The following is a 27,671-nucleotide window of genomic DNA, read 5'->3' as shown; positions in this document are numbered from 1 at the left end:
GATCCCAATAATAAATATGGAGATATTCTTAGGCTTCATATATTCTTTAGAATATGCCATTAAATTTACTTTGATGTATATATATAAGCTGCACTAATGAAAAGAACCAAAATACTTTCGAGATATCAAATGCAAGCTAGTAAGTCAGACCAAAATACTTTCGAGATATCAAATGCAAGCTAGGTAGTTCCTTTCGTTGAGTTTTACAGTAACCGAGTTCACTATCTTGAGTGAAGGAGGAGTGTAAAGTTCTGATACCATGAAAGTTTGAAGAAACAAGTTTCTGAAAATTGTAATTTCGATTTCTTCTTTCTTAAGTCTTTACAAATGGTTCATTACATCTTTATATAGCAAAATGGTGAAAGCCCTAGTTATCTATTGACGTGTCTTCATCTTCATTCTTCCATAGATCCAAGGGTTTGAAATGAGTTGTACAAACCAGGACCACTCTGATTTGTACTTCCAGTCGCTATCTGCTTTCCTCTCCATTTCTCATTGCCAACTCTGTTTTTGTCTTCAGTCAAACTAACCGTAGCAGAGCTGGATTGAGTTTGAATCTCATTGGTCTTGGGTTGGGCCTGAAGTATCTTTGTGGGCTCTGCAATCTTCTGAACCGAAACTATATCGTTTTGATTAGTTCCGTTGATAATCAGTAGTAGTTTGTTGTAACAAGAGACGTTTTAAATGTTAGTTTGTTGTAACAAGAGAGTTAATAAATGTTTTGATTGTTGTATCTACTTTGTAAGATATGCCATAATCCCTATCAGGACCAGTTTTGCTCAATTAAAGGATTCGAAGCATCGTTTGAGATCAGTTTCATATTTTGATGAATTGATTCGAATTACAAACAAGAGTTCAAGAGGAATCTCAGTTTATTAAAATATCAAAACTTCCTTACAAAATAGCCTAATATGGCTTCTTAAAAAGAAAACCTAAACGAAACTGTGACTTACCAAATAAGCTAAAAGACAACAACAAGCCAAAATAAAGCCCACGAATACTATTCTTAGTAAACGTGTAGCAGACGGATCTCTTTTGCTGCTGCTACCTTCAGCTTCCTTCTTTATGTATTGAAATAGACGGAGAATAATCGCTAGTACCAATTTATTGCTCGCATGGCCGCTATTCACTTCGCTGTTGCTGCTGCTGCTGCTACCTTCAGCATCCTCCTTTATAATGTCTTCACATTGAGAGAGAATAACGTCAGCTTCCTGAGTTTCAATTTTTTCACTTGCAGAGAGAATCATCCCTAGTAGTAATTCATTGCTCCCATCATCGCCATTGTTCACTTGGTTGTTGCTACTGTTACCTTCAGCTTCCTTCTTTTTAATGTATTCACATAGACAGAGAAAAACCGGTAGTACTAATTCCTTGCTCGCATCGCCCCAGTTCACTTCCTTGTTGATGCTGCTACCGCTACTACCCTCAACCTCATTCACTTTTATGTATACAAGTAGAGAGATAATAATCCTTTTTAGTACTTTTTCATTGCTCTCATGGCCGCTGCTGCTACCCTCAGGTTCCTGCTTTTCAATGTATTGACCTAGTAAGTAAAGCATAGCTAGTACTAATTCCTTGCTGGCGTTGGTGCTGTGATCAGCTTCTTTCTTACTAAGGTATTGAAATAGAGAGAAAGTCATATGTAATACTAATTTATCGCTCGCGTCGAGGCTGTTACCCCCATCCCCCAAAATGTTTCCCCCTCCTTTCTTATTAAGGTATTCAAATATAGAGACATTCATCTCTTGTACTGATTCACTGCTCAAGTCGATGCTCTCATCTTCAAAGTCTTCCACTTCGCTCCTGCTGCTGCTGCTATCCTCCTCATCAGCTTCCTGCTTTTTAATGTATTTACATAGAGCGAGAATCCCCTGATCTTTCTGCATTTTAGTGGTTTTACATACAGAGAGAATCGCCGATGTAAATTCATAGGCACCATCGTCGTCACTGAAAGTACTGTCCACGTCGCTCATGTTACTCTCGGTTTCAAAGTTTTCCACTTCGCTGCTCAAGATTTGTACACCACACTCAATAATCCTGAGCTCAGCTGCTTCGTTGTCATCGCAGCTGAACTCAAATGTAATTTCGCTTTCTGCCACTTCAACTTCATTCAGCCTTGGCGCCCTAAACAAGTTCCCATGAAATATAAACACATGTTCTGATAGAGGAGGCATATCGAAAAGCCGAGCAGAACTGAAAAAGCTGTTGATTCGGACACCTCCTTTGCCACTTAGACGACAACTTATACGAAGAAATCGGTGGTCATTTTTGATTGGTGAAAGCAGAAAGCAAGCCTTAAATCTCGAGGAAGCGGAGAAAGTCCCCTCAGGGATGGTTATGGAGTTTCCTGTGGCTCTGTGAGTGAACACTGGAGGGACTTCTTTGCCTGCTAAGCATGTATACTCCTGAACCGATTGTTGTATGATTCCTCTTCTTGCTTCTCCATCAAGTTCCACACAGTTGTAGAACGTGAGTACGTTGACTGGGTTGCGGAAAGAGCAATCTACTGTCTTGAGTGATACACAGTTGTTTGCATTCAGGGACTTGAGCGATGGGGGAAGAGCCGGGATTGACACGAGCTTTGTGCAGTTCTCGACGATGAGATCCACTAGATGCGAGAGACCAGTGATGCACTCTGGAATCTTTTTTATATCACTGTTGATTAGGTCTAGCGAAACAACACTTGGCGGGACATGTGTTAATATCTCGAGGCTTTTGTTGCCTATCTCAAACTTCCGACAGCGAGACCAACGTCCAACAACTGATGCAGGGACGTCTTTTATACCTGTGTCTCTTGCGCTGAGAGTCTTGATGTTCCTCGAGATATCTGGAAAAGTTTCCAGCTGCGAGCATTCATCCATGTCGACTATCTTCAGAGATGCTAAGTTGATGTTTGTAGGAATAAGTCGTAGCTTTTTGCATCTCTTCATCTTCAAACTTTTCAGTTTGTGTAGATTCTTGATAGAGGAGGGAAGCTCCACCAAACTTGAGCAAGAAGGAAGTAACAGTGTCTCAAGATTAGTAGCTTTCGAAAGATCTGGGATTTCTTTCAACCTAGAGGAGTAGGCCAAATCTATCTTCTTCAGATTTGCAAGTGGCTGCAAGTTTAACACAACAAATCATAAATGATCCCATTTTTTTTGCTTCAATCACTATAATATAAATTACTAGGTATGCGATTTGCCTAAACTATTTTTATAGATCCAAATATCTCCAATAGTACAATATTTAGATGGATATCCGGAAACCATAGATCCAGATTTAGATAGGGGTGGGCAAAAAACCCAAATCGAACTGAACCAACCAAACCGAAGTTAAACCGAACTGTGCTCTTTATGTAACCCAATTGGTTCGTGTTTTACTCAACCTGAACGGTTTGGTTTCGTTTGGGTTTAAACCGAACCAAACCGATAATCCAATATATATATAGTGAAAATATAGATGATATATATATATATATATTAACATATTGTAAACTTTAGTTAAAGTTTCGTTTTTCATTTTTTATAACTTCCATATCTTTAAAAAAAATTATAAATACGATTCAAATAATATTATTATATTTAAAATCATGTAGCATAAGTTTTTATATTCTCACTCTATCGTTTATGAGTTGATTATTTTTAATAAAAGTATATAATTGATGCCTTCATATTTCATAACCAACCCGAACTACACCGAACCAAACTAGACCATAATAATGTAAACCAAACTAAATCTAAACCAAACCGAACTGAACCGAACCGAATTAAACCCAAACCGAACCCAAACAAAAGCTACTTTGGTTTTAATTGGTTTGAGTTTTATAAAACCCAAATTACCCAAATCAAACCGAATCCAAACCAAATCCGAAACTAAACCGAAATGCCCACCCCTAGATCTAGATATTAAATCTACGGATCTGATACTCTAAATTTCATGTATATCTGGATCTGTCTCATCCCTAAAAAAATATATTGCAAAGAATATCAAAATACTAACCTGTATTCCATCCCAGAGCTTCTCGAGATTGCTAAATTGCATATGGAGTTCAACAAGACGTTCCGGTTTAAATGTTGGAGGAAGACTTTTTCCCGGGTAAAAATTCCAACTTAGTAACCTTAGTCGAGGTAGATATTCCAAGTCCTCCTGTATGTGTAGGCAGCTAACATTTTCGTTTTGCTGGCCCATTTGTGAGTAAATCTGTAAGAATTGGAGATTGCGCATCCCTTCAAAGGCTCCCTTGCTTATACTGAACTTCTCCATGTTACTCATATCAAACACTATACCTATGAGAGATCCAGTACCCTACCAAATTGTTGGAGTAAGCATAAAGGTGATTGGTCAAGAGTGAGAGACTTGCGGAGCAAGCTGATGTTAGGAGTTTTGAGACTCCTAAGTCAAATGATAGTAGAATGGAAGTAATATGTCGAACCAGTTCTGAGAGATTTCAAGCACTAAGAATGCAAGCACTTACTTAATCTAAATGCAACCAATGATTTAAAATGAGTTCTGAAACAATGACTAACTATGATGACAAGATGGAACTAAATCGCAGTAAATGAATGACTTGCTAAAATATGATAAAAGAGAACTCATGGGCATAGGAATATGATTTCGGGTGATCAAGAATCAAACCAAGATGACAAATGATGAATCAAACAAATGACCTTAAGCCTAAACACGATCCTAAGCAGGCTCTATATCTAGATGAATGCTCATTTGCTAACACATCTCAAACATCAAATCTCTTTGGCTGAATGATATGAAAGCAATCAATAAGAACAGGTTTATTAGCTATCCAACACTCTTAACAACAAATATCTTTGGCAAGATGCATTAAGAGCCTAGCAGAGTTGTCTCAGACATTTCAACAAACACCTTTTGGGTGGGAAATGTCTAGAGATCAACTTTCGAATGATCAGATCGAAAGAGGCTGTAAGAACACTCTGCTAGCAAGGCTTGAGATTGATCTACACTAAAACATCCTTGATCTATCCTAATCACCCTAGTCTCCCTAGCCCATGAATTCAAAAGAGAACTACTCACTAATCTTCATGTTAAACCTTAAACCCATACTGGATTTCAGATTAAACATGTAGATGAACACAGGAAATCAATAAGAAATCAATAACAATAGAACATGAATCCAAAAGATGAACTTTCCAAGAGTATTTTGTGGTTTTCTCTTCAACAAAAGATAATCTGCCCCAAAAGTGGCTACAACCAGTCTTAAACTTAGGTTTTTCAGAGTGCCAAAACGACATAAGTAATTGCAAATAGGTCCTTGAATTAAAAAGAAATCGAAAATAAGAAACACGCAGCGACCTCCACAGGTCGCTCCAGCACGTCGCTCTGGCCTTGGGAGCGACCTCGGATGGTCGCTGCGAGGGGTCGCTCTGGAGTCAATTTCTTCGTCTTCGAGACGTGTAAAGCCGAGCGACTTGGAGTGGTCGCTCTAGCTTTCTTCATGCAGGTCGCTCCGGCTGGAGCGAGGTCGCACAGCGACTCCTCGAGGTCGCTCCAGGCTCCTCTCGTCCAATCATCCTCCTTTTCACATCTTTTGAGCTCCAAATGCATTCCAATGTCTCCAAAAGCTCCATAAGATGCTCCAATACCTGATAAGGACTCATGTATGCAAAATGCAACCTAAACATGACTAGAATCTAACCTATATGATGAAAATGCATGAAAGGGAATGGGTGAAACAATGCAATTATGCAAGACATCAACTCCCCCAAACTTGTTCTTTTACTTGTCCACAAGTGAACTTTCTAGAACTCATTGAGAAAGAGGATGTGAATGTGGGAGCTCATAGCCAAAAGAAACACACATAGGACTAGATTTTACTCAAAGTCTAAAAATAGCACACTCTCTTATTGCACTCTAGCTTCTCAAGGCCTATCCATACTCCTATGCCTCTACACAAGTTACAATGCTCATCCATCAACAAGCTCTTTAGACCAACTCTCACATTCATTTATACAACACAAAAGGTGAATACTTGCAAATGGGGACTTGATCTCAATCATTTGGCTTGGTAAGAGTGAAAATGGTCTAATGTGAAGCAAGAGGGGTTTCAAATGTATCTTTCATGGTTGCTAACTCTCAAGAAAAGGAGTAAGAACATTATGCAAAATTTATCTAAGAAAAGGAGCAATTCATGCATACAATGACTTGTTCTTATCATTCTACCCTTTTCCTAAATGATTACAAGTTCTACCCTTCTTCTTTTCATCATCCCAAACCCCAAATATACCACTTTCACCACTCACCCAATGAACACTCTTCTCTTTCTTGCTTAACCAACTAGGAAATTTTTTTTTTTTTTTTTACTAAACTCTTTCCCTTTTTTTTCTTTCCCCCATTCTTTTCATGTTTCTTTTCTTTTGACTCTTAAGGGGATTCTATTTATACATTCTAGAGTTTTTCTCTTTCTCTTTTTTTTTTCTAGTGTTTTTTTTTTCTTTTCTCACTTTTTGGTTCATTTCTTTCACCTCTCTCTCACATCCCAATCCCAAGATCAAAAACAAGTTCACAAACCCAACAACCATCCTAAGTGCTAGCTCAAATGAGGTCCTAGTGCTAGCCAAAGATAAGAACAAACCATTATCGCTCCTAATATTCTCAAGATTTTGCACATGACAAGCTTTCACAAAAAGGCCTCACTCAAGCAAATCAATGATGGCTTCAATGAATGGTAAGGGTTAAAGGGTATGGGAGTGCCATTTGGATTAACAAGAGGATAATGAATGAAATAAGATAACCCAAATGTGTATGAGATCCATGACTAAGTATGCAAGTGCCCATATGCAAGAGAGATTAAGTTCATTACATTCAAGTTCAGTTTGGAGTTGGTTTTCAAGAGCAATGTCAATATCAAGCAAGCAACACGTTTCAAGAAGAGTTTTCAAGGCTCGAAACATACAAGGCTTTTACAAGAGGTGCATTATCAATTCAAGCGCGAAGTGGTGTTCTTTCCAAGGCATTTTAAATCATTGCTCCCAATGCAAGTGAAATGCAACCTATATGCTCTAGACTCTCCTAAAAGGTGCAAGTGAATGCAGTCTAAATGTTTTGCTTTTTTTTTTTTTATGAATATGAATAAGAACGCAATGCATGAGACTCTTAAACATGAAAGCAAACATGATCAAATACATGGTACCTCCCCCAAACTTAATTCACACAGTCTCTGTGTTCTTAAGTCGAAAGAGATACCCAAAAGAAATCTAAATGCAAGAAAAAATGGTATTTACAAGGGAAGAAGTGCGGGTTACCTTCTATGGGTGGTGAGTGGAGTCAGATGGGCCAGCGCCATCATCTGGTGGGAAGTAGGTGTAGTAGCCTCCAGCGGAACTGTAGTCTCCGTACCAGTGCTGACTCTGAACCTCCTCAACCTCTATGTCGTCATCTGAAGATGCCAAGGATGGAGATTTGTTTCCTGAGGATGAGGGTTCGATGGGAGGGTTCCTGTCTAGGCGCCGCTGCTGTCTCTCAGCTGAGGGTAGCAGGATGAGGTGGACGCCGGGGCTGCGGAGCGTCCGGGAATTCAAAGTCTGCCCTGCTGCATCCTGCTATACCTCCCCTCGTCAGCACATCAGCCATCTTCCTCAAGATTTTGGATGTGAACTTGGCCTGCTGCTTCACCGTCTTGCTAAGCGACTTGCACTTGGTCTTTAACTTCTCTATTGTCCTGTCCTGAGCCTTGTTCCATCGCTGCAGTCGACCTATGTGCTCATGAGCATCACGAAGAGCACCATGTGGAAGAACCCCTTTATAGGGTTGGAAGGAGTAGCGCGGTTGACCATAGACGGGTGGAGAAGCCGCCTTAGCAGGTCTCTCTGGCTCAGTCTCTCTCGACTCCCTAGGTTGCCAAGGTCGACCAAGTTCAACAACGGGATCGAGAGTCCCGTGTTCCCCAAAGAAGTCTGTCGGGGAAAGGTCAAAGCTGATGACTCCAGGGATGATCAAGCTCGTCAGGTCCATGTTTGGGAGGAGTACCTCAGCTTTCCTTTCTCCAAGCCATAGTGGTAGACGTAGCTGCCCTGGTACATCCCACTGAAGTAGGTGGCTATCTTCAAGTAGGCTCCATCAATGAGCTTAGGACCAACTCCACCCTTTCTTAAGTTGATGTTCTGAGCCTGTAGGAGAGGTGTGATCATCCCTCCAATCCCTATCTTTGGGTCTTTATCCCCTGTGGTCCAAGCCCAGTCTCTGTAGTGCTCAAGACGACTCACAAAGAATCCTACCATCCCAAATTTGGCGTAAATGTCTGTGCTGGGGAGTGGTAGCTGTCCCGGAGTAGTGTAGGGACTGATAGCAGGGCAGATAAGGCGGAGATCTTCCTCTGTGACGTTACCATGCTGCTTCCGTGGGTAGAAGAGGTGTACAAGCAGTCGGTGGAGGTAGCGCACTGTAGGGTGTCGGATGCGAGAGTTCTTGTCAGCGCCGGTCCTGTGGTTGATTCCAGTGATCAATTCCCACAGCTTCTTCGGGAGGCCGTCGCACCTCGGAAGAGTAGTCTCCTCTGCATCTTGGAAACCCATGATTGTCCCAATGTCTCTGAAGTTCATGTAGTAGACCCTTCCATCGATCTTGAACTTGATTTTCCCCCATCCCTGCCGAACATGTCTAGAGTCGTGGTAGGTGACTTCCAAAGTGGACAAGAACTGGGAAGTGAGCTCCTTGTAGGTGGGATAAGCCATGGTGAGAAGCTTTGGCATTTTCAAATGCCCCAACAGTTCCGCCATATCTGAGTCGATCTCTAGTGCCTTCAGTAGCTCAAGGTCAGCAAATCTTGTTGCCTGCCAGCCCATCCCATTCATCAGGTGATCATACAGCTCTTCCGGAGTTGGAACCTTCCCCTTGTCCCTTTCAACAGCAATACCTTTCCCTTTTGTCATCTTTGCCTTCTTCGCAGGTGCAGGCTCCTCTTCTGACTCCTCGTCACCTTCCTCACTCTCCTCATCAGTGGGAGTTGCAATACTCTTTCCTGCTCTCTTCCCCTGTTCAGTCGACTTCCTTGCAGCTGAAGTCGTTTCTGTTCTCTTGACTTGCTCAGTGGACTTCCTTGCAGCTGAAGTCGTTTCTGCTCTCTGCATTTGCTCAGTGGACTTCCTTGCAGCCTGAGTTCGTTGCCTAGTAGTTCTCTCAGTCCCTGTTGGAGCAGTTTCATCTTCTAAAGACTTTCCTCTTTGTGCCCAATCTTCTGCATCTCTTGCGTCTTTCTCAGCTGTCAACTGTGCTCTTGTTTTCTTACCCATTGGTACCTGAAAAATTCACAGCTTGAAAAAGGAGTAAGTAAAGGAAGTGGGAAGGGACAAAGACTTGGCAAAATGAACATGGAAAAACAAGCTAACTCAACAAATGAACCACAATTTAAGCTCAAGTTAACTCAATTCAACCATGTAGACAAGTTAAACACCAGTTCACCAAGTCACAAGCAAGAGAAATCACAATTCTCATCCAAAAAGATAAGAAAAGAAATACAAGATAGTATGACTTCTCTCAATAAAAGCTCTAGGATGAGGAAATTGCCTGAAACAAGTCTCTACACATCACAACACACCAAACTCAAACACGAACACCATCATTTCAGTTCAATTTCGAAAACCCCAAATCCATGAACCCTAATTTGGCAAAGTTCAAATTAATCTCAATTCCACCATGAAATCAACAACCCAACTTGATATACATACTTTCCCTAGCCTATTTCATCATAATCAAGCAAGAAAAGGACCAAAATTCGAATTTCAATTTCTAGGGTTCATGGACCTACGAAATTGAGTTTAGAAAGTTCATACCTTGCTCTGGATGAATGTAAATGGCGAGTAGATTATGGGAATGGGGCTACTGGGGCGAAAGTGAGGGTTTAGAAACAAGAATCAGTTGATTTGGTGAAGATTTGAGAAAGTTATGGAGGTTTTGGTGATGAGAGAGTTTGTGAGAGTTTGTGAGATGAGAGGAGAGTGGAGAGGGTGAGATCGAGGGTTTTGGGTAGGTGAGAGGGTCGACCGGTTCGATTTAAATGAGTAAAACCGGTTTAATCGAATCGAACCGGGGTTAAAATTAGAAATCACTTACCTGAACCGGACCTGGAGCGACTTGGAGTGGTCGCTGTGAGGGGTCGCTCCAGGCCATTTTTTTCTTCTCTCCGTCGCGTGTGAGCCGAGCGACTTGGAGTGGTCGCTCCAGGTTTCCTCATGAGGGTCGCTCCCAGCTGGAGCGACTGCTCGACCTCGCTCCGGTGTGGTCGCTCCAACGATGCCCCTTTTTGCTCACACCAAGTCGACCCAAAACCTGCATAGAACTTCACTTCCCATTTTTTTTTTATGCAATAAGATGAAAAACAAAGAAAATGAAAGTACTAATGCAATATGTACAAAGGATATACATGGGACTTCCTCCCAAGTGAGCTTGTTTTGAGTCGCTAGCTTGACTTTACCTCCTTTGGATTAGGCTGGGGGAGGATCAGAAAGTGGAGTTGAAACTCCATCTTCCTCTGGTGCATCCGCCATGTAGAGCTTAACCCTCTGCCCATTCACTGTGAAGTAACTTCCATCAGCACTCCATAGAACTATTGCTCCATAAGGTCTGATTTCTTTGACCTTGAATGGACCGGACCATCTTGACTTGAGCTTTCCTGGAAACAACTTCAGCCTAGAGTTGTAGAGAAGGACTTGGTCTCCCTCTCGGAACTCTCTTTTCAGAATGTTCTTGTCATGGAAAGCTTTGGTCTTTTCTTTGTAGATCCTTGAATTTTCAAAAGCATCCATCCTTATCTCATCAAGCTCATGTAGCTGGAAAAGTCTTTTCTCCTTAGCACTCTTGATGTCGAAGTTCAGCAACTTCACTGCCCATAATGCCTTGTACTCAAGCTCTACAGGTAGATGACAGGCTTTCCCATAGACAAGGTTGAAAGGTGTGGTACCTAAAGGTGTCTTGTAAGCTGTCCTATAGGCCCAAAGTGCATCATCAAGCTTATTAGACCAATCCTTCCTCGTGATCCCCACAATCTTCTCCAGAATGGATTTGATCTCTCTGTTAGAGACCTCAACTTGACCACTTGTCTGAGGATGGTAAGGAGTTGCTACCTTATGCTTCACACCATTCTTCCTTAGAAGTCCTTCGAGCAGCTTGTTAATGAAGTGAGAACCCCCATCACTGATCACAACTCTTGGAACTCCAAACCTTGGGAAGATAATACTCTTGAACATGTTGGTCACCACTTTAGCATCATTGGTGGGACTAGCAATAGCTTCCACCCACTTTGAGACATAGTCAACAGCCACAAGAATGTACTTGTTCCCATATGATGAAGGAAATGGTCCCATGAAGTCAATACCCCACACATCAAAGACCTCAACTTCTAGGATAGGATTTTGAGGCATCTCATTCCTCTTGGTGATGTTTCCTCTTCTTTGGCATGAATCACACTTGGAGACAAAGTCTTGTGTGTCTTTGAACATGTGTGGCCACCAGAATCCAGCTTGTAACACTTTTGCTACAGTCTTAAAAGTAGCAAAGTGGCCTCCATAGGATGATCCATGACATTGTGTGAGGATCCCATCTATCTCTTCATTAGCAACCACTCTCCTATACAGCTGATCTTTGCAGAGAGTGTAGAGATAAGGCTCATCCCAGTAGTACCTCTTCACATCTTTGTAGAACTTCTTCTTGGCATAGCCCACAAGATTCAAAGGTTCTTTTCCTGTGGCTAGGTAGTTCACCAAATCAGCATACCAAGGTTCCTTCTCTTCAGTTGCCTTCACTTCCTCAAGCTTTCTACCAGTGTCACAAACTGCCATCACTGCTCCAATAGCCATGATTTGCTCCTCTGGAAGTCCCTCATCAATAGGTACTCCACACTCCACCTTCAGCCTGGACAAGTGATCAGCTACACCATTCTCAACTCCTGGCTTATCTCTGATCTCCAAATCAAACTCCTGAAGCAATAGGATCCACCTCAAAAGTCTTGGTTTTGCATCTTTCTTGGCTAGAAGATGTCTCAAAGCAGCATGATCAGTGTAGACAATAACCTTAGATCCCACCAAGTAGCTTCTGAACTTCTCAAAGGCAAAGACAATGGCTAGCATTTCCTTCTCTGTGGTGGCATACCTCATTTGAGCTTCATTCATGGTCTGGCTTGCATAGTAGATCACATGAGTTTTTCCATTCTTCTTCTGCCCTAGTACAGCTCCCACAGCATAATCACTAGCATCACACATGATCTCAAAGGGGAGATCCCAATCAGGTGGTTGGACTATGGGGGCACTGATGAGTTCATTTTTCAGCTTCTTGAAGGCCTCAAGACACTCTACTTCAAAGCTGAAAGTGGCTTCCTTACAAAGCAACCTGGTCAATGGTCTAGTGATCATGGAGAAGTCTTTGATGAACCTCCTGTAGAAACCAGCATGTCCAAGAAAACTTCTGATATCTTTCACTGTCTTAGGTGGAGGCAAACTGACCATAACCTCAATCTTAGCCTTGTCCACTTCAATCCCCTTCTCTGAAATCTTGTGCCCAAGCACAATCCCTTCCTTGACCATGAAGTGGCACTTCTCCCAGTTCAGTACAAGGTTGGTGTCTTCACATCTCTGTAGGACCCTGCACAAATTTGACAAACAAGCAGAGAACGAAGATCCATAGACAGAGAAATCATCCATAAACACCTCCACAACATCCTCAATTAGATCAGAGAAAATTGACATCATGCACCTTTGGAAGGTGGCTGGAGCATTACATAGTCCAAATGGCATTCTTCGATATGCGAAGGTACCATAAGGACATGTGAATGTCGTTTTCTCTTGATCATGGGGATGTATGGGGATTTGGAAGAAACCTGAATACCCATCAAGAAAACAATAGAATGGATGATTAGCAAGTCTCTCAAGCATCTGATCAATAAAGGGCAATGGAAAATGATCTTTTCGAGATGCAGAGTTCAGTTTTCTGTAATCAATACACATTCTATGACCTGTGACAGTTCTTGTTGGTATCAATTCATCTTTGTCATTTTTAATCACAGTGATTCCACCTTTCTTTGGGACAACATGCACAGGAGATACCCATTTTGAATCGGAAATAGGGTAAATAACCCCAGCATCTAAGAGCTTAAGAATCTCCTTCTTTACAACATCCTTCAGGTTAGGATTTAACCTTCTTTGATGCTCGATAGAAGTCATTGATTCATCCTCTAGATGTATCCTATGCATGCACAAAGATGGTGAAATTCCTTTGATGTCATCAAGTGAGTAACCTATTGCTTTTCTAAACCTTTTAAGTGTTTTCAAAAGTTCAGACAATTCAGTTTCAGTAAGTTCACTACTCACAATGACAGGATAGGTTTCATTGGGACCAAGAAATGCATACCTTACACCATGGGGAAGAGGTTTTAGTTCCACCTTAGGCGCCTTAAGCTCACTCCAGTCATCTTGCTGGATGTCTTCATGTTGAGTGACTGCAGCCTCTTGATGAACCTCCTGTGGCAACTCCTCAAACTGATCCTTGCCATTAAATCCCTTGTGTGAATCCAGCATCAGTCCATATGCAGTACTAGCCAGGTTCTCAACCACTTCATCATCTCTCTCAATGGTCAAGGCATGCTGTAAAGGATCCTCTATTGATAGCTCTTCAAGGAGCTCATCAGCAAGAGCATCCATCTCATCTATGTAGAAGATTTGTGCCTGCATGATTGGTCTCTTCATCACCTCCTTGATGTCAAAGTGGAGAATGTTTCCTTTACCCAAATGGAGATCGATCTTGCCTTCTTTCACATTAACAATAGCTCCTGCTGTGGCTAAGAAAGGTCTACCAAGGATCAAGGGATCTTGAGCTTCTTCACCCATCTCAAGCACCACAAAGTCTGTAGGGATCTCACAATTTCCTACCATCACTGGAAGGTCCTCTAAGATGCCAACAGGGTACTTCACCGAACGATCAGCTAACACCAGAGAGAGTCTACACTTCTTGTACTGAGTGAAACCAAGCTTCTTAGCAACAGACAAAGGCATCAAGCTCACACTAGCTCCCAAATCACAGAGACATTTCTCAAACATCATGGGTCCAAGAGTACAAGGAAGTGTAAAGCATCCTGGATCCTCTAGCTTTTTTGGAACATCAAGCCTCTGAATTATGGCATTGCACTCATGAGTGAGAATCATCATACCTTCCATCTCTTTCTTCTTTGATGCTACGACATCTTTCAGGAACTTGCTGTATTGAGGGACCAGCATGAAAGCATCAATGATTGGCATTGTGATCTGAACCTCACTCATCTGCTTCTCAAACAGAGCTTTGTACTTCTCCAGCAACTGCTTCTTGAACCTACCAGGGAATGGAAGTTTGGGTTCATAAGGAGGAGGGACAAAAGCATTCTCCTTTGCTGGAGGAACAACTTCACCATCTTTTACAGTCTTCTTCTCTTCTCCAACCTTTCCTTTACCTTTAGCTTCCACAATCTTCTCCAAGACCTCATCATTAGTCTTCTCATCAACAATAACCACTTCATCATCTATGTTGATGGCCACCCCCTCACCTAGTTTCTCAGCATCCTTGGTGAGAGTTCTAGGAGGTAACTCCTTACCACTCCTAAGTGTGATAGCTTTTGCATCCTTGGGATTCTGCTCAGGTTTTCCAGGTAGAGAGCCTTGTTGGCGATTTTGCTGAGTGTTCATGGAAGCAAATTGGTTCTCCAAAGCTCTGAACTTGTTGTTGAGATCATTGTAGCTCCCATCAATCTTGTTGTGAAGGTTTTTCAGCTCATAACTAACATGCTTCTCACTTCTAGTCTGTGACTCCAAGATTTTTTTCAGAAGTGCATCAGTGCTGCTCTCTTGGGGTGTAGAGCTAGATGGAGCAGGCTGCTGTTGAGAAGAGTTCTGACCTTGGTTGGGAAAACCAGGAGGAGGGTTTTGCTTTTGCTGATAGCCACCTTGCTGGTTGTTCCTAGGCTGATATCCATTCTGCTGGTTGTTAGAGTAAGGTCTCTGCTGATAGTTGTTGTACTGAAAGTTTGGCTCCTTCTTGTACCAAGTACCATTGTTGTTGATAAAACACAGCTCTTCCTGACCTTCCAGACCTTCAACCTCATTGACAGCAGCTGGTATCTCGTGCTGTGGGTTGCCAACAAAGTTCATCTGAGCTTGAGAAGCTTTATCAGCAATGAGGATGTCAATCTTATCCTGCAAAGCCTTTATCTCTTTTCTTGTCTGCTTGTCTGCTGACCTATCAGCTCTGTCATGATCCCCACTGTAGACGGCATCACTCTTGACCATATTTTCAACAAGTTTCCCTGCCTCTTCTTCTGTTCTGTCCAAGAAGTTCCCATTACTTGCAGTATCCAATCTTGCTCTGTACTCAGGTAAGGCACCTCTGTAGAATGTGCTAAGCAAGCTTCCCTTGTTGAAACCATGGTGTGGGCATTGAGCTAGGTAGCCATTGAACCTTTCCCATGCTTCACTGAATCCTTCCAAGTTCTTCTGCTTGAATCCGGATATCTCATTCCTGTAGTCAGCTGTCTTGGAAGTAGAGAAGAATTTCTCTAGGAAAGCTTTCTTGCAGTCATCCCAAGTGGTGATGGAGCTGCTTGGCAGAGACTTCTCCCACTGACGTGCCTTATCCCCCAAAGAGAAAGGGAAAAGCTTGAGCTTGAAAGCATCTTCTGATACACCATTGGTTTTGGAGAGACCGCAGTATCTATCAAAACTGTCCAAGTGGTCGAATGGATTCTCTGCAGCCAGGCCATGAAACTTGTTGTTCTCAATCTGGTTCAGCAACCCTGACTTGATCTCAAAGTTGTTTGCTGCCACAGCTGGTGCTCTGATTCCTAACAGGTGGCCATGGTTAGTTGGCCGGTCATAGGCACCAATAGGTCGAGCTGGTGGGGCGTTGCCATCGCCATTCGCTTGTGGGTCAGCCATTTCAATGTTCGGATCCTGTATGTGAGCCTGTTGCTCCTCTTCTCTCCTTTTTCTAGCACACTCCCTCTCTAAAGCTCGGATGTCTGCTGCTCTTGGAACTAGGTTTGTTGGACCCCTGCTCCTCAAGTTCATACACCTGCAGATCAAAAGGGAATTGAAAAAGGAGAATCAGTAATCAGCAAAATAAAAGAAAATGATTTAGTCTCAAGCAAGCTACTAAATCTCAATGTTCAAATCTACTCAGAATTTGGCAACGGCGCCAATTTGATGTTAGGAGTTTTGAGACTCCTAAGTCAAATGATAGTAGAATGGAAGTAATATGTCGAACCAGTTCTGAGGGATTTCAAGCACTAAGAATGCAAGCACTTACTTAATCTAAATGCAACCAATGATTTAAAATGATTTCAGAAACAATGACTAACTATGATGACAAGATAGAACTAAATCGCAGTAAATGAATGACTTGCTTAAATATGATAAAAGAGAACTCATGGGCATGGGAATATGATTTCGGGTGATCAAGTATCAAACAAAGATGACAAATGATGAATCAAACAAATGACCTTAAGCCTAAACACGATCCTAAGCAAGCTCTATATCTAGATGAATGCTCATTTGCTAACACATCTCAAACATCAAATCTCTTTGGCTGAATGATATGAAAGCAATCAATAAGAACAGGTTTATTAGCTATCCTAACACTCTTAACAACAAATATCTTTGGCAAGATGCATTAAGAGCCTAGCAGAGTTGTCTCAGACATTTCAACAAACACCTTTTGGGTGGGAAATGTCTAGAGATCAACTTTCGAATGATCAGATCGAAAGAGGCTGTAAGAACACTCTACTAGCAAGGCTTGAGATTGATCTACACTAAAAACATCCTTGATCTAACCTAATCACCCTAGTCTCCCTAACCCATGAATTCAAAAGAGAACTACTCACTAATCTTCATGTTAAACCTTAAACCCATACTGGATTTCAGATTAAACATGTAGATGAACACAGAAATCAATAAGAAATCAATAACAATAGAACAATGAATCCAAAAGATGAACTTTCCAAGAGTATTTTGTGGTTTTCTCTTCAACAAAAGATAATCTGCCCAAAAGTGGCTACAACCAGTCTTAAACTTAGGTTTTTCAGAGTGCCAAAACGACATAAGTAATTGCAAATAGGTCCTTGAATTAAAAAGAAATCGAAAATAAGAAACACGCAGCGACCTCCGCAGGTCGCTCCAGCACGTCGCTCTGGCCTTGGGAGCGACCTCGGATGGTCGCTGCGAGGGGTCGCTCTGGAGTCAATTTCTTCGTCTTCGAGACGTGTAAAGCCGAGCGACTTGGAGTGGTCGCTCTAGCTTTCTTCATGCAGGTCGCTCCGGCTGGAGCGAGGTCGCACAGCGACTCCTCGAGGTCGCTCCAGGCTCCTCTCGTCCAATCATCCTCCTTTTCACATCTTTTGAGCTCCAAATGCATTCCAATGTCTCCAAAAGCTCTATAAGATGCTCCAATACCTGATAAGGACTCATGTATGCAAAATGCAACTTAAACATGACTAGAATCTAACCTATATGATGAAAATGCATGAAAGGGAATGGGTGAAACAATGCAATTATGCAAGACATCACAAGCTACGAGAAGTTCTAATCTATTTGTTGGTTGAGATAAAGATTAGTATTGTTATTAGGAGTTATCTGTAACAGATAGTCATTATCTCTAAGACTAGAATATTCTCAGTAGCTAAATATATAAACCCATCGTGTGTGATAGGGTTGAGCGTGAGAGAGTGATTGAGATTGTTGTGCTTGAGGTTTTGAGTAAGTTTTCCCTTAAAGCTAATATAAGAGAGTGAGTCTTATAAATATTGTCATTCATACATAGCAATCGTGATAACTAGTTTCAATATTTGGTATCAGAGCAACAAATTGAAGCTATGACGGATCTTACGGTTGCTACGGCAAAGCAGAAGGAGACATGATTTTCATCGATTAAATGTCCCATTTTGAGCTCCACAAATTACACTGTATGGGCCATCAAAATGAAGATCCTGTTGAAAGTTCATAAGGTCTGGGATGTTGTCGAGACAGAAGAAGGAGATGTAGAGAAGAACAACATGGCCATGGCGTTACTTGTCCAATCTATACCCGAAGCTCTGGTTCTTCAAGTTGGAGAACTAGACTCTGCAAAGAAGATCTGGGACGCCATTAAAACCAGACACATGGGCGCTGATAGGGTCAAAGAAGCTCGTCTGCAAACACTCATGGCAGACTTTGACCGACTGAAGATGAAAGACGATGAGACCATTGATGAATTCACAGGAAGGATCTCTGAGATCTCCTCTAAATCTACTGCACTCGGAGAAGAGATCGAAGAGACCAAACTTGTCAAAAAGTTCTTGAAAAGTCTTCCCCGCAAGAAATACATACACATCGTAGCTGCACTGGAGCAGGTGTTGGATCTCAAAACCACTGGTTTTGAAGATATAATCGGAAGGTTAAAGGCTTATGAAGAGCGTGTGACTGAAGAAGAAGAAGAAACATCTGCAGACCAGAGCAGACTTATGTACGCAAATTCAGAACAACAAAACACTCATGGTTTTAACGGTGAAAACAGAGGTCGTGTCGTGGAGGACGACACTTTGGCAGAGGAAGAGGTCGTAGCAGAGGCAGCTATGGCAGAGACAATTATGTGAGGGATGCGTCGAGGATCACATGTTATCAATGTGACAAAGTTGGACACTACGTCTCTGACTGCCCTGATCGACTACTTAAGCTGCAAGAAACACATGAGACAAAAGAAGAGGAGACACATGAGGCAGACGAACTGATGATACACGAGGTGGTTTTACTTAATGAAGAGAAGGTGAAACCCAATATGTTTGAGACGGACACAGACAAAAGCAACGTGTGGTATCTGGACAATGGAGCCAGTAACCACATGAGTGGAGACCGCTCTTACTTCACCACACTTGATGAGACTATTACAGGTAAAGTCAAGTTCGATGATGACTCACGCATTGATATTAAAGGGAAAGGCTCCATCAGTTTTGTCTTTAAGAACGGTGTAAAGAAAGTGATGTCAAATGTGTACTTTATACCGGCTCTTAAGAGCAACATCATCAGTTTGGGTCAGGCTACAGAGGCTGGTTGTGAAGTCAGAATGAAGGAGGATGTGCTGAATATCTATGACCGTGATGGAAGGCTACTAATAAGGACTAACAGAGGAAGAAACAGGCTTTATAAGGTAGCACTTGAGGCCGATAAGGCTTTATGTCTCCAAGTTAAAGCCTCTGATGTCTCAAGCAAGTGGCACGCGAGATTGGGGCATATCAATTACGAGAACATAAGGCTTATGATCGGTAAAGACTTGGTTACAGGAATACCAAAGATGAACGTAGAGAAGAAAGCATGTGTTTCTTGTTTACTTGGTAAGCAGTCAAGACAATCTTTTCCTCAAGCAACCACATTCAGAGCATCACAGAAGCTTGAGTTGTTGCATGGAGACCTATGTGGTCCGATTAGTCCTCCGACAATTGGTAAGAACAGATACGTTTTTGTGGTGATAGATGACTACTCACGCTACATGTGGACTATGCTGCTGAAAGAGAAAGGCGAGGCTTTCGAAAGGTTCAAGAAGCTTAAGGCGTGCATCGAACAAGAGGCAGGGGTCTCTATCAAAACACTGCGCACAGACAGGGGAGGAGAGTTTACATCTCGTGAATTTAACACCTTCTGTGAAGAGAACGGCATCCAGAGACACTTGACTGCTCCCTACTCTCCACAACAAAATGGCGTGGTTGAGAGGCGCAATAGAACCATACTGGAAATGACAAGGAGTGTTCTGAAACACATGAGTGTCCCAAATTACCTGTGGGGAGAGGCAGTAAGACACGTTATCTATCTTATAAACAGAGCTGCAACTAGAACTTTGGAGGCAAAGACTCCATACGAAGTCTTCAAAGGAAGTTAGCCTAATCTGTCACACTTGAGAGTGTTTGGATGCATTGGTTATGCAAAGATAGAAGCTCCATACAGGAAGAAACTGGATGATCGTTCGAAGGTATTAGTTCACTTGGGAACTGAACCTGGAACCAAAGCGTATCGCCTGCTTGATCCAACAAGCAAGAGAATTACAGTGAGTCGAGATGTGGTGTTTATGGAGGATGAAGGCTGGAATTGGAACGACTCTAAGGAGGCTGGAAAGGTTGCTAGTTCTTTCGGTATCAACCTTGGAGAATACGGAAACAGAGGACTCAGAGAAATCGAGTCTAACACCACTACTGCGAGAACAGAGCAAGGAGTTGAGCGGGTTGTTGATGATGATAATGATGATGCAGTGGTGATCTCTGACGATGAAGATGAGCAGGAAGAAGAAGTACAGTTACGAAGAACGGTAAGGGAGAGAAGAGCACCTGAATATCTGTCTGATTATGTTCTGTTATCAGAAACAGAGTGTGAATGGCTTCTCATGTCACTTAACGACGAGCCATGGGATTTCTCTGAGGCAAGAAGCATGAAAGTATGGTTACAGGCCTGTGAGGACGAGATTGCTTCTATCGAGAAGAACCAGACATGGGTGTTAGTGGAGTTACCAATGGGAGTGAAGCCCATAGGACTAAAGTGGGTATTCAAAATGAAGCGCAATCCTGATGGAAGTGTGAACAAGTATAAAGCTAGGTTGGTAGCAAAGGGATACATGCAGAGGCACGGGATTGACTATGACGAGGTCTTCGCTCCTGTTGCCCGGATTGAAACAATCAGACTTATCATCGCTCTAGCTGCTTCATATGGCTGGGAGGTGCACCATTTGGACGTGAAAACGGCCTTTCTCCATGGAGATTTGAAAGAAGAGGTCTATGTTCGCCAACCAGAAGGTTTCGAAGTTAAAGGAAGCGAGGAGAAGGTATACAATCTTTCTAAAGCGTTGTACGGTCTAAAGCAAGCTCCCAGAGCTTGGAACGACAAGTTGAATCAGATTCTCAGAGAACTGGAGTTCACACGATGCTCTAAAGAGGCCTCACTGTATCAGAAGAAGCGTGGTGGACATTTACTCATTGTAGCAGTATATGTGGACGACTTGTTGGTAACCGGCTCTGACTTATCTCTGATAATTGAGTTCAAGAAGGAGATGGGGACTAAGTTTGAAATGAGTGACTTGGGGAAGCTAACTTATTATTTGGGTATTGAGGTGTTGCAACATGCTGATGGGATCACACTGAGACAGGAGAGGTATGCGTCAAAGATACTTTCTGAGACAGGAATGACTGGCTGCAACTCCACTCACGTACCGATGGACATGAACATAAAGCTCTCAAAGTCGACAGAGGAGAAGTCCACAGATGAGAAGAAGTATCGAAGGAGTATTGGGTGTCTGCGCTACTTGATTCACACAAGACCTGATCTCTCCTATAGCATTGGCGTGTTGAGCAGGTACATGCTTGACCCTAAGGAGTCTCACGACGCTGCGTTGAAGCATGTTCTGCGATATCTGCAGGGGACTGTGTCATATGGTCTCACATATAGGCGCTCACATAAACCAAAGCTAATAGGATACAGTGACAGCTCACTCAACGTAGATGTTGTGCTGATGATGGAAGAAGCATAACTGGTCACATTTTCTATCTTGAAGAAAGCCCTATCACCTGGTGTTCACAAAAGCAGGAGACTGTGGCTTTATCTTCTTGCGAAGCTGAGTTCATGGCAGCTACTGAGGCTGCTAAACAGGCTACATGGCTTAAAGAGCTGATGAGCGAAGCTACTGGAGAGGCGTGTGAAAGGGTGACTGTGGAGTGGACAACAAATCGGCGATATCACTGACCAAGAACCCTGTCTTCCATGGTAGGAGCAAACACATCCATAGGAGATACCATTTTATCAGAGAATGCGTTGAGAGAGGACAGGTTGATGTTGAGCACGTTTCAGGAGAGAAACAAAAGGCAGATATTTTGACAAAGGGGCTTGGCAAGATCAGGTTCAAGGAAATGAGAGAGTACATTGGCGTTCAAGAAACTGCAGGAATCAACTTCATGCTTAAGGGGGACAATGTTGGAGTAAGCATGAAGGTGATTGGTCAAGAATGAGAGACTTGCGGAGCAAGCTACGAGAAGTTCTAATCTATTTGTTGGTTGAGATAAAGATTAGTATTGTTATTAGGAGTTATCTGTAACAGATAGTCATTATCTCTAAGACTAGAATATTCTCAGTAGCTAAGTATATAAAACCCATCGTGTGTGATAGGGTTGAGCGTGAGAGAGTGATTGAGATTGTTGTGCTTGAGGTTTTGAGTAAATTTTCCCTTAAAGCTAATATAAGAGAGTGAGTCTTATAAATCTTGTCATTCACACATATAGTACAAATAATACAAATTAGAGAAAAGAAGCCTCTTAACAGAAGAAGAAGCAATCTCTAGGAATTTATTATAAGTGTAAGTACTTACTGTTTCATCCGCCAGTACATCACAAATCTCTTGGGGGTCTATTAAAAACTGACGTTTCCCGGGCTCGTCAGACTGTTCCACAACTATCTTTCTACCCAACTTCTGTAGCAGAGAGGGCATCACTATCTCGCTATTAAATGATATATGCACCAGAGACTTCTCCTTCAAGGTCTTCAACCCATTTCCGACATCCAATTTACTGTGAGCGAGCATGGTTGTCAAACGATCAACATCCTCACGGAAGAAAAAGAAGCACGCAATGTGGAGAAACAGAGCTTGATCATTCTTGGACAATCTCTCATATTCTACTTTCAACGCAGCGTCGATTTTTCCAAGATCGAGACTAGTCTCGATCTTATCTAAATGATGTTCCCACTCGGTCTTGCTCCGCCCACGCAAAGCCGACCCCACAACAGCAAGGTCTAGTGGAAGATTACTGCAAAACCCTGCTACTTTATCTACAAGCTCTTCAAAGCCATCTCGTACAGAGGTTTCCTTGAAGGCATGTAAAGATACGATCTCGCGAGCTTCTTCTTCCGATGGAAATTCCACATTGTAGATATCATTAATCCCATGTGCCCTCAAAATCTGTTTATCTTCTGTGGTAACAATGATCCTACTCCCAGGACCGAACCAAGAGGGTTCTTTAGCCAAAACCTCTAGTTTCTCTAAATCATCTACATCATCAAGAATGATAAGCACTCTTTGGTCCCCTAGCCACTCTTTTATTGCACCTAGATGATGTACCTTTATATCATCACTATCTTTCAAAATCCTAGACAGAAGTAGTCTTTGCAAACCCAATTTCGAATCATAGTTACCATTGCTCTTATAACTTCCCTTAAGATCCTCCATAAAACATTTAAAACTAAAACCGCTAGGGAGTTGTTCGTAAAAGGCTCTAGCAATGGTAGTCTTACCAATTCCTGCGGGACCCCAGATCCCAATCATCTTCACATCATCATCACACTGGAGGCATAACAAAGACTTCAGGTTTGTCAAGTGAGCTTCAAGTCCAACCATCCCATCAAAATCCCTTGAAGGAGTAAGATTCAGTTTGTTTGAAACATCTATGGCAATCTGTTGGATCATCTCTGCTTCGTTTACCCTGCCAAAAAAAAAAAAGAAAACAAAACCAAAATTTACAAAAAAAAAAAAGAGGTATCAACATTTCATTAGAAAGATTAAAAAAAAACAACAAAATCTAAATTTACCAAAAATAAATAAATATTCACCATTTCATTAGAAAGATAAAAAAGACAACATACCAATTGTCAGAATGTTCTCCTTCAATGTTTGCGACATCAGTCAAAGCTTCTTTCCATCCCTGCGTTGTTTCCTCATCTCTCCCTTGACAAGTTTTCATGAAAGCGCTCCCGAAGTCTCCCTTCTGTTTTCGAACACTGGACGGATCAACTTGGTAAAAAACTGTCATCACAGTCTTCCCTAAAGTCTCTCTGCATCTCAAGATTTCAACTAGCTCATCTAAGCACCAGCCAGAAGAAGCGTAGTTCTGGGAGAGGAGAACGAGGCAGACCCTGGATTCTCCAATTGCTTTAAAGAGTTCAGGTTTGATGGAATAGCCTCTGTCGATCTTCTGGTCTTTGAACATTTTGATCCCTTTGCTTTCGAAGTGACTCTGCAAGTGACTGAGGAATCCACGACGGACATCTGGGCCGTGGAAGCTCGTGAAGACGTGGAATATATTTACGGCAGAAGAAGAAGACGCCATGAGAGGATAAAAAGAAAAAAAGGATAAAAGAGAGGTTGATGAAAGTATCACAATCGTCCAGGAAACAAGTTTAGTGTTTATATATATATGTATCCAAGAAAACGAGTAAACCAGGAGAGAGTTCAATGAATGTAATTGTACTGGAAATTACAAAAGAGAGAGGAGAAATTGAACTCTAGCGTAAAGTGTGATGTATCATGTATCTCATCGCTGTCGACGGCCCATATAAAGGCCGAAGATGCAGACCAATCATACAAAAAATAAATAAAAAAAGGTGTTCAAATTGGAATTCGATTTCTTGCAAGTAGTACCGTCAAGCCGTCAAGCACGGATCCCATAAAACAGTTTAAATGATGCAGTCAAACCCAAATTTTCATACAGCAGATAAAATTATTCATTTGTAATATTTTTCATAGTTGTAATAACGTAATTATTCTGGTTTTTACAAAAAAAAAATTGGAATTCGATTTAGTTTCAAGTTCCATTTTTTTTATGTGTACAAGAAAAGTTAGTATTTTTTCTGAGCAACGTAAAATAAAAGTTTTTATAATTAAAACTAATAACTTTTGTAACGTTATTAAAACTAATATTTATAACACACATCTGAGATTTTTTTTTTGTTTTTTTTCTTTATCTTAGTAGTTTCTTTCACTAGCATTCGTTCTAAATGTCAATCCCGAGTGAAAAAAATAACAACCGATTAAATTTGACTACTTTTAGATTCGGGCAGCAACCAAAAAAAGTTTGGCAGCAATTCTCAAAACAGATTCAAGGAATGAAGCATGCAACCAAGACAAGTTAGAGACTTTAGTCTATATGCCTAACCAAAGCATCTTTCGTTATATCCATATTAATGCAAATCTACATTTTCACCAGAATTGAGTCCACTTAGGTCCTTGAATCTCAGCCTCCAGAACTCATAGAATCCATCCCTAAAGATATTCACCAAGTACAAGGCTCTGTCTATTAAACCTGAACAGTCTAGTTTGAGAAGATTTACTCATACGGAACCCTTGCGTAAATGACAAGATTTAGACAAAGCTAATGATTTGGAAACTGATAAAATTCCAAGGATCTAGCTTAGCAACGAGACAGACGTACCACTCTTCAATACAATGGATATAACTTCTCCTATATAATGCTGATTGATCTTAGACCGGTGGAATTAGAAAGCTAACTCAAAATTCTACTTTGTGTCAAAAGATAGAATCAATCTAATGGTAGAAAATTTTCCATCCATAACTGAACATCTGATGTGTCTGCGCAGTTCTGCATTTCAAAAAGCTCTGTAATCACTATATTTCTCCAAAACGTACATAAACCTGTAGATACTCTGAAAATACTTCAACTTGTAGTAAATATATTTTAAAATACTTATATACATGGCTAAAAATGGGTAAAATATATGATATATCAGTTCCTATCTGAGTTGACCTGAAAATCTAGATCACGAACTCTACGCCTTACCAAAGCATCTATCCATGACTCAAAAAAACTAGGGAAATTATTATTTAGGCCAAAAAAATGTTAAGTATGTCTTAATATACTAATATCATATACTTTGTCTTATTAGGCTAATTTTTTTTCAAAATAACAATACCGCCCCTAATTTCAATTAAAAAATTGGAAATTACAATTAGGAAAATATTTTTAAACTTTAAAATATAATTTTTAACTAAAGTAATTAAAAATATATTAAAATTCTCAAAAAATCCTAAACTTCGATTTTTTAATTTAAAAATTGATATTATAGTTTTTATTTTTAATTTAAAAATTGATTTTATAAATCACGATTTTCCATTTTTTAAAAGAATATCCATTTTCTATTTTTTTATAAATCGATTTTTCTATTTTTTATAAATCAATTTTTAATTTAAAAGAAATGATTTTCTATTATTTTTAAAACGATTTTCTATTTTTTTAAAAAAATTGATTTCTGTTTTTTTATAAATCGCCTTTCTATTAAAAATGATTTTTTTTTATTTTTTTAAATTAAATTTAATTAATAAATTTAAGGAAACTGAATATTTCTAAATATTCACTTCCCACATTTTTGGAACTGATTATCCTTGTCCATAGAGTGTAGAGTACATCAAACATGTTCGAAATCAATTTCTACTAGTTTTAGATTTACAGTAATGTGTAGATTCCGATTTCTACAAGTTTTAAATTTATAGTAATGCGTAGATTCCGATTTCTACAGATTTTAGAACGATAGGTTAAGCGCGGAATATGTTTTCCAAATATTTTTAGATTACTATTATTTATGTAAAACATGTATTCTAATCATAGTAGATTAAATAAAAAAAATTGGATTACATTTTCTACTATGTAGAATATCAATTCTACTTTTTGGAAAATAAAATATAAAATTATAATTTAAACATTTTTAGAATTGAAAAAAATATCAATACATAGATATAAATATTTTATCAGTATTTACTATTTTTGATTTTTTTTTGTTTGTACAACTACTTAATTTGATTTATTTTAGAAAATATAAAAAGTAGTAGAAGAAAAAATGGTCCTAAAAAATATTAGCCTATATGACATAATTATCATTTTTTGGTTTAAAAAACAATTTCGCCAAAAAACTATAATCATCAGTGTCCTCATAAAGAAAGATCAACCTGAATCTGTCTTTCGTCAGATTCAAGAAATCTATCGACGAACTCGATGAAACCAGATTCATCACTATCGAACTGGAGTGAGTCCAAGTCCAAAACAGCAACTTGTAACCAGAGATTCCTCGAACGTTTCGACAAAAGGCTACTTCGAACTGAATCTCTTGTAGGGAGAAAAGAGAGTGTGACAGAGCAACTGATCTGGCAAATCGTTTATCTTGTAACCTTTTCTCCATTTCTTAGTGCCCTCTAAACCCTAAATTTCACAGAAGCTTACTTGTAAATCGAACTCTAAAATCAACTGACTAAATCACACTCTCTCTTTTAGTAAATTTTAATTCTTTTAACCCTTTAATCAAGGCAGAAGTTAATTAATCTATGCAGAACACGCGTTTATTATTGTCTAAAAGACACTTGTCTTGTCGCAGTCTAAAAGCCAAACATAAAACTGTAATAGCTTATGGATACACATGTGGCAGAGACAGCATTTTGGAGCTGGCGGTCTCCAAACATGCGCAGAGTTACATCTCCAAGCTCAACAATATGCAGTTAGTTATATATGTACAATTTGCTGATACATTCAGGATAACAAATGAATTTCTAGCTTAAATAGAGAAATTAAAGAGTCTCTGAAACTTACTGATTTATTATCTTTCTCATTCTCTATTACGATGTCAAATGACTGCAACGCCGATCTCAGTTTTGTTGATGATGCCTTTCATTGAAGAATTAAATTCAATATCAGATGCCAGCATAAGGTTCTTTAAGTAAGCCTAACGCAATCAACATTCTCAGAGTTCACTATGATCCTGGAATCTCAGCCTCCAAAACTCAAATAATCCATCCCTAGAGATTTTCCACAAGTATAAGGCTTTGTTTATTTTGAGAGGATTTACTCATACAGAACCTAAGGAGTTGAAACTGATGAAATTCCATCAACTAAGGGAACTAGCTTTAGAAAAGATGCACTATATATATATATA

The 27,671-nt window shown here is 40.5% G+C and overlaps 2 protein-coding genes and 1 non-coding gene across 5 annotated transcripts in view; 1 reads left to right on the top strand and 2 right to left on the bottom strand.

Annotated features, from left to right (window-relative positions):
* LOC130494661 (uncharacterized) overlaps positions 1-23,391 on the bottom strand; it is a 35,718-nt gene extending 12,327 nt beyond the window's left edge. Inside the window, exons 1-2 of one of the 2 annotated variants that reach the window (XM_057009694.1) lie at positions 23,253-23,391; positions 5,124-9,248 (exon numbers count right to left, since the gene is read on the bottom strand). In XM_057009694.1, coding sequence (XP_056865674.1) covers positions 7,956-9,242 — 1,287 coding nt within the window. In that variant the 5' untranslated portion in view covers positions 9,243-9,248; positions 23,253-23,391 and the 3' untranslated portion in view covers positions 5,124-7,955. Of the gene's footprint in view, positions 1-5,123; positions 10,046-23,252 lie in introns of those variants that run through there. The other variant, XR_008945378.1, reaches the window with a different exon arrangement.
* On the bottom strand, positions 789-24,257 carry LOC108848325 (disease resistance protein RML1A). Of its 2 annotated transcripts, XM_018621656.2 has the most exons (4): positions 23,601-24,257; positions 22,333-23,440; positions 3,982-4,287; positions 789-3,098 (listed from the first exon to the last, which is right to left on the bottom strand). In XM_018621656.2, exons 1-4 carry the CDS (start codon positions 24,062-24,064, stop codon positions 933-935), a joined length of 4,044 nt encoding a protein of 1,347 aa, XP_018477158.2. In that variant the 5' UTR covers positions 24,065-24,257; the 3' UTR covers positions 789-932. The 2 variants fall into 2 exon arrangements, with proteins under 2 accessions (XP_018477158.2, XP_056865673.1); XM_057009693.1 differs by lacking the exons at positions 789-3,098; positions 3,982-4,287; positions 23,601-24,257 and adding an exon at positions 10,136-16,035 and having other exon boundaries at positions 22,333-22,496.
* On the top strand, positions 15,385-15,492 carry LOC130512088 (small nucleolar RNA R71). Its single transcript, XR_008945649.1, has one exon. It is a non-coding gene; the product is annotated as a small nucleolar RNA R71 (small nucleolar RNA).
* Positions 24,258-27,671: the final 3,414 nt, after the last annotated feature.

Source organism: Raphanus sativus, chromosome 4 (assembly GCF_000801105.2).
Source record: "Raphanus sativus cultivar WK10039 chromosome 4, ASM80110v3, whole genome shotgun sequence".
Classification (NCBI taxonomy): domain Eukaryota; kingdom Viridiplantae; phylum Streptophyta; class Magnoliopsida; order Brassicales; family Brassicaceae; genus Raphanus; species Raphanus sativus.
This window is presented reverse-complemented; position numbering and strand designations above follow the sequence as displayed.

Excerpts from the sequence above, each read along its gene's own strand:
- LOC108848325 (XM_057009693.1), bottom strand. The coding sequence starts at position 22,352 with ATGTACTGGCGGATGAAACA. Across the intron at positions 16,036-22,332 it reads ATGTACTGGCGGATGAAACA|GTGTATGAACTTGAGGAGCA; the intron begins GTAAGTACTTAC and ends TTTGATCTGCAG.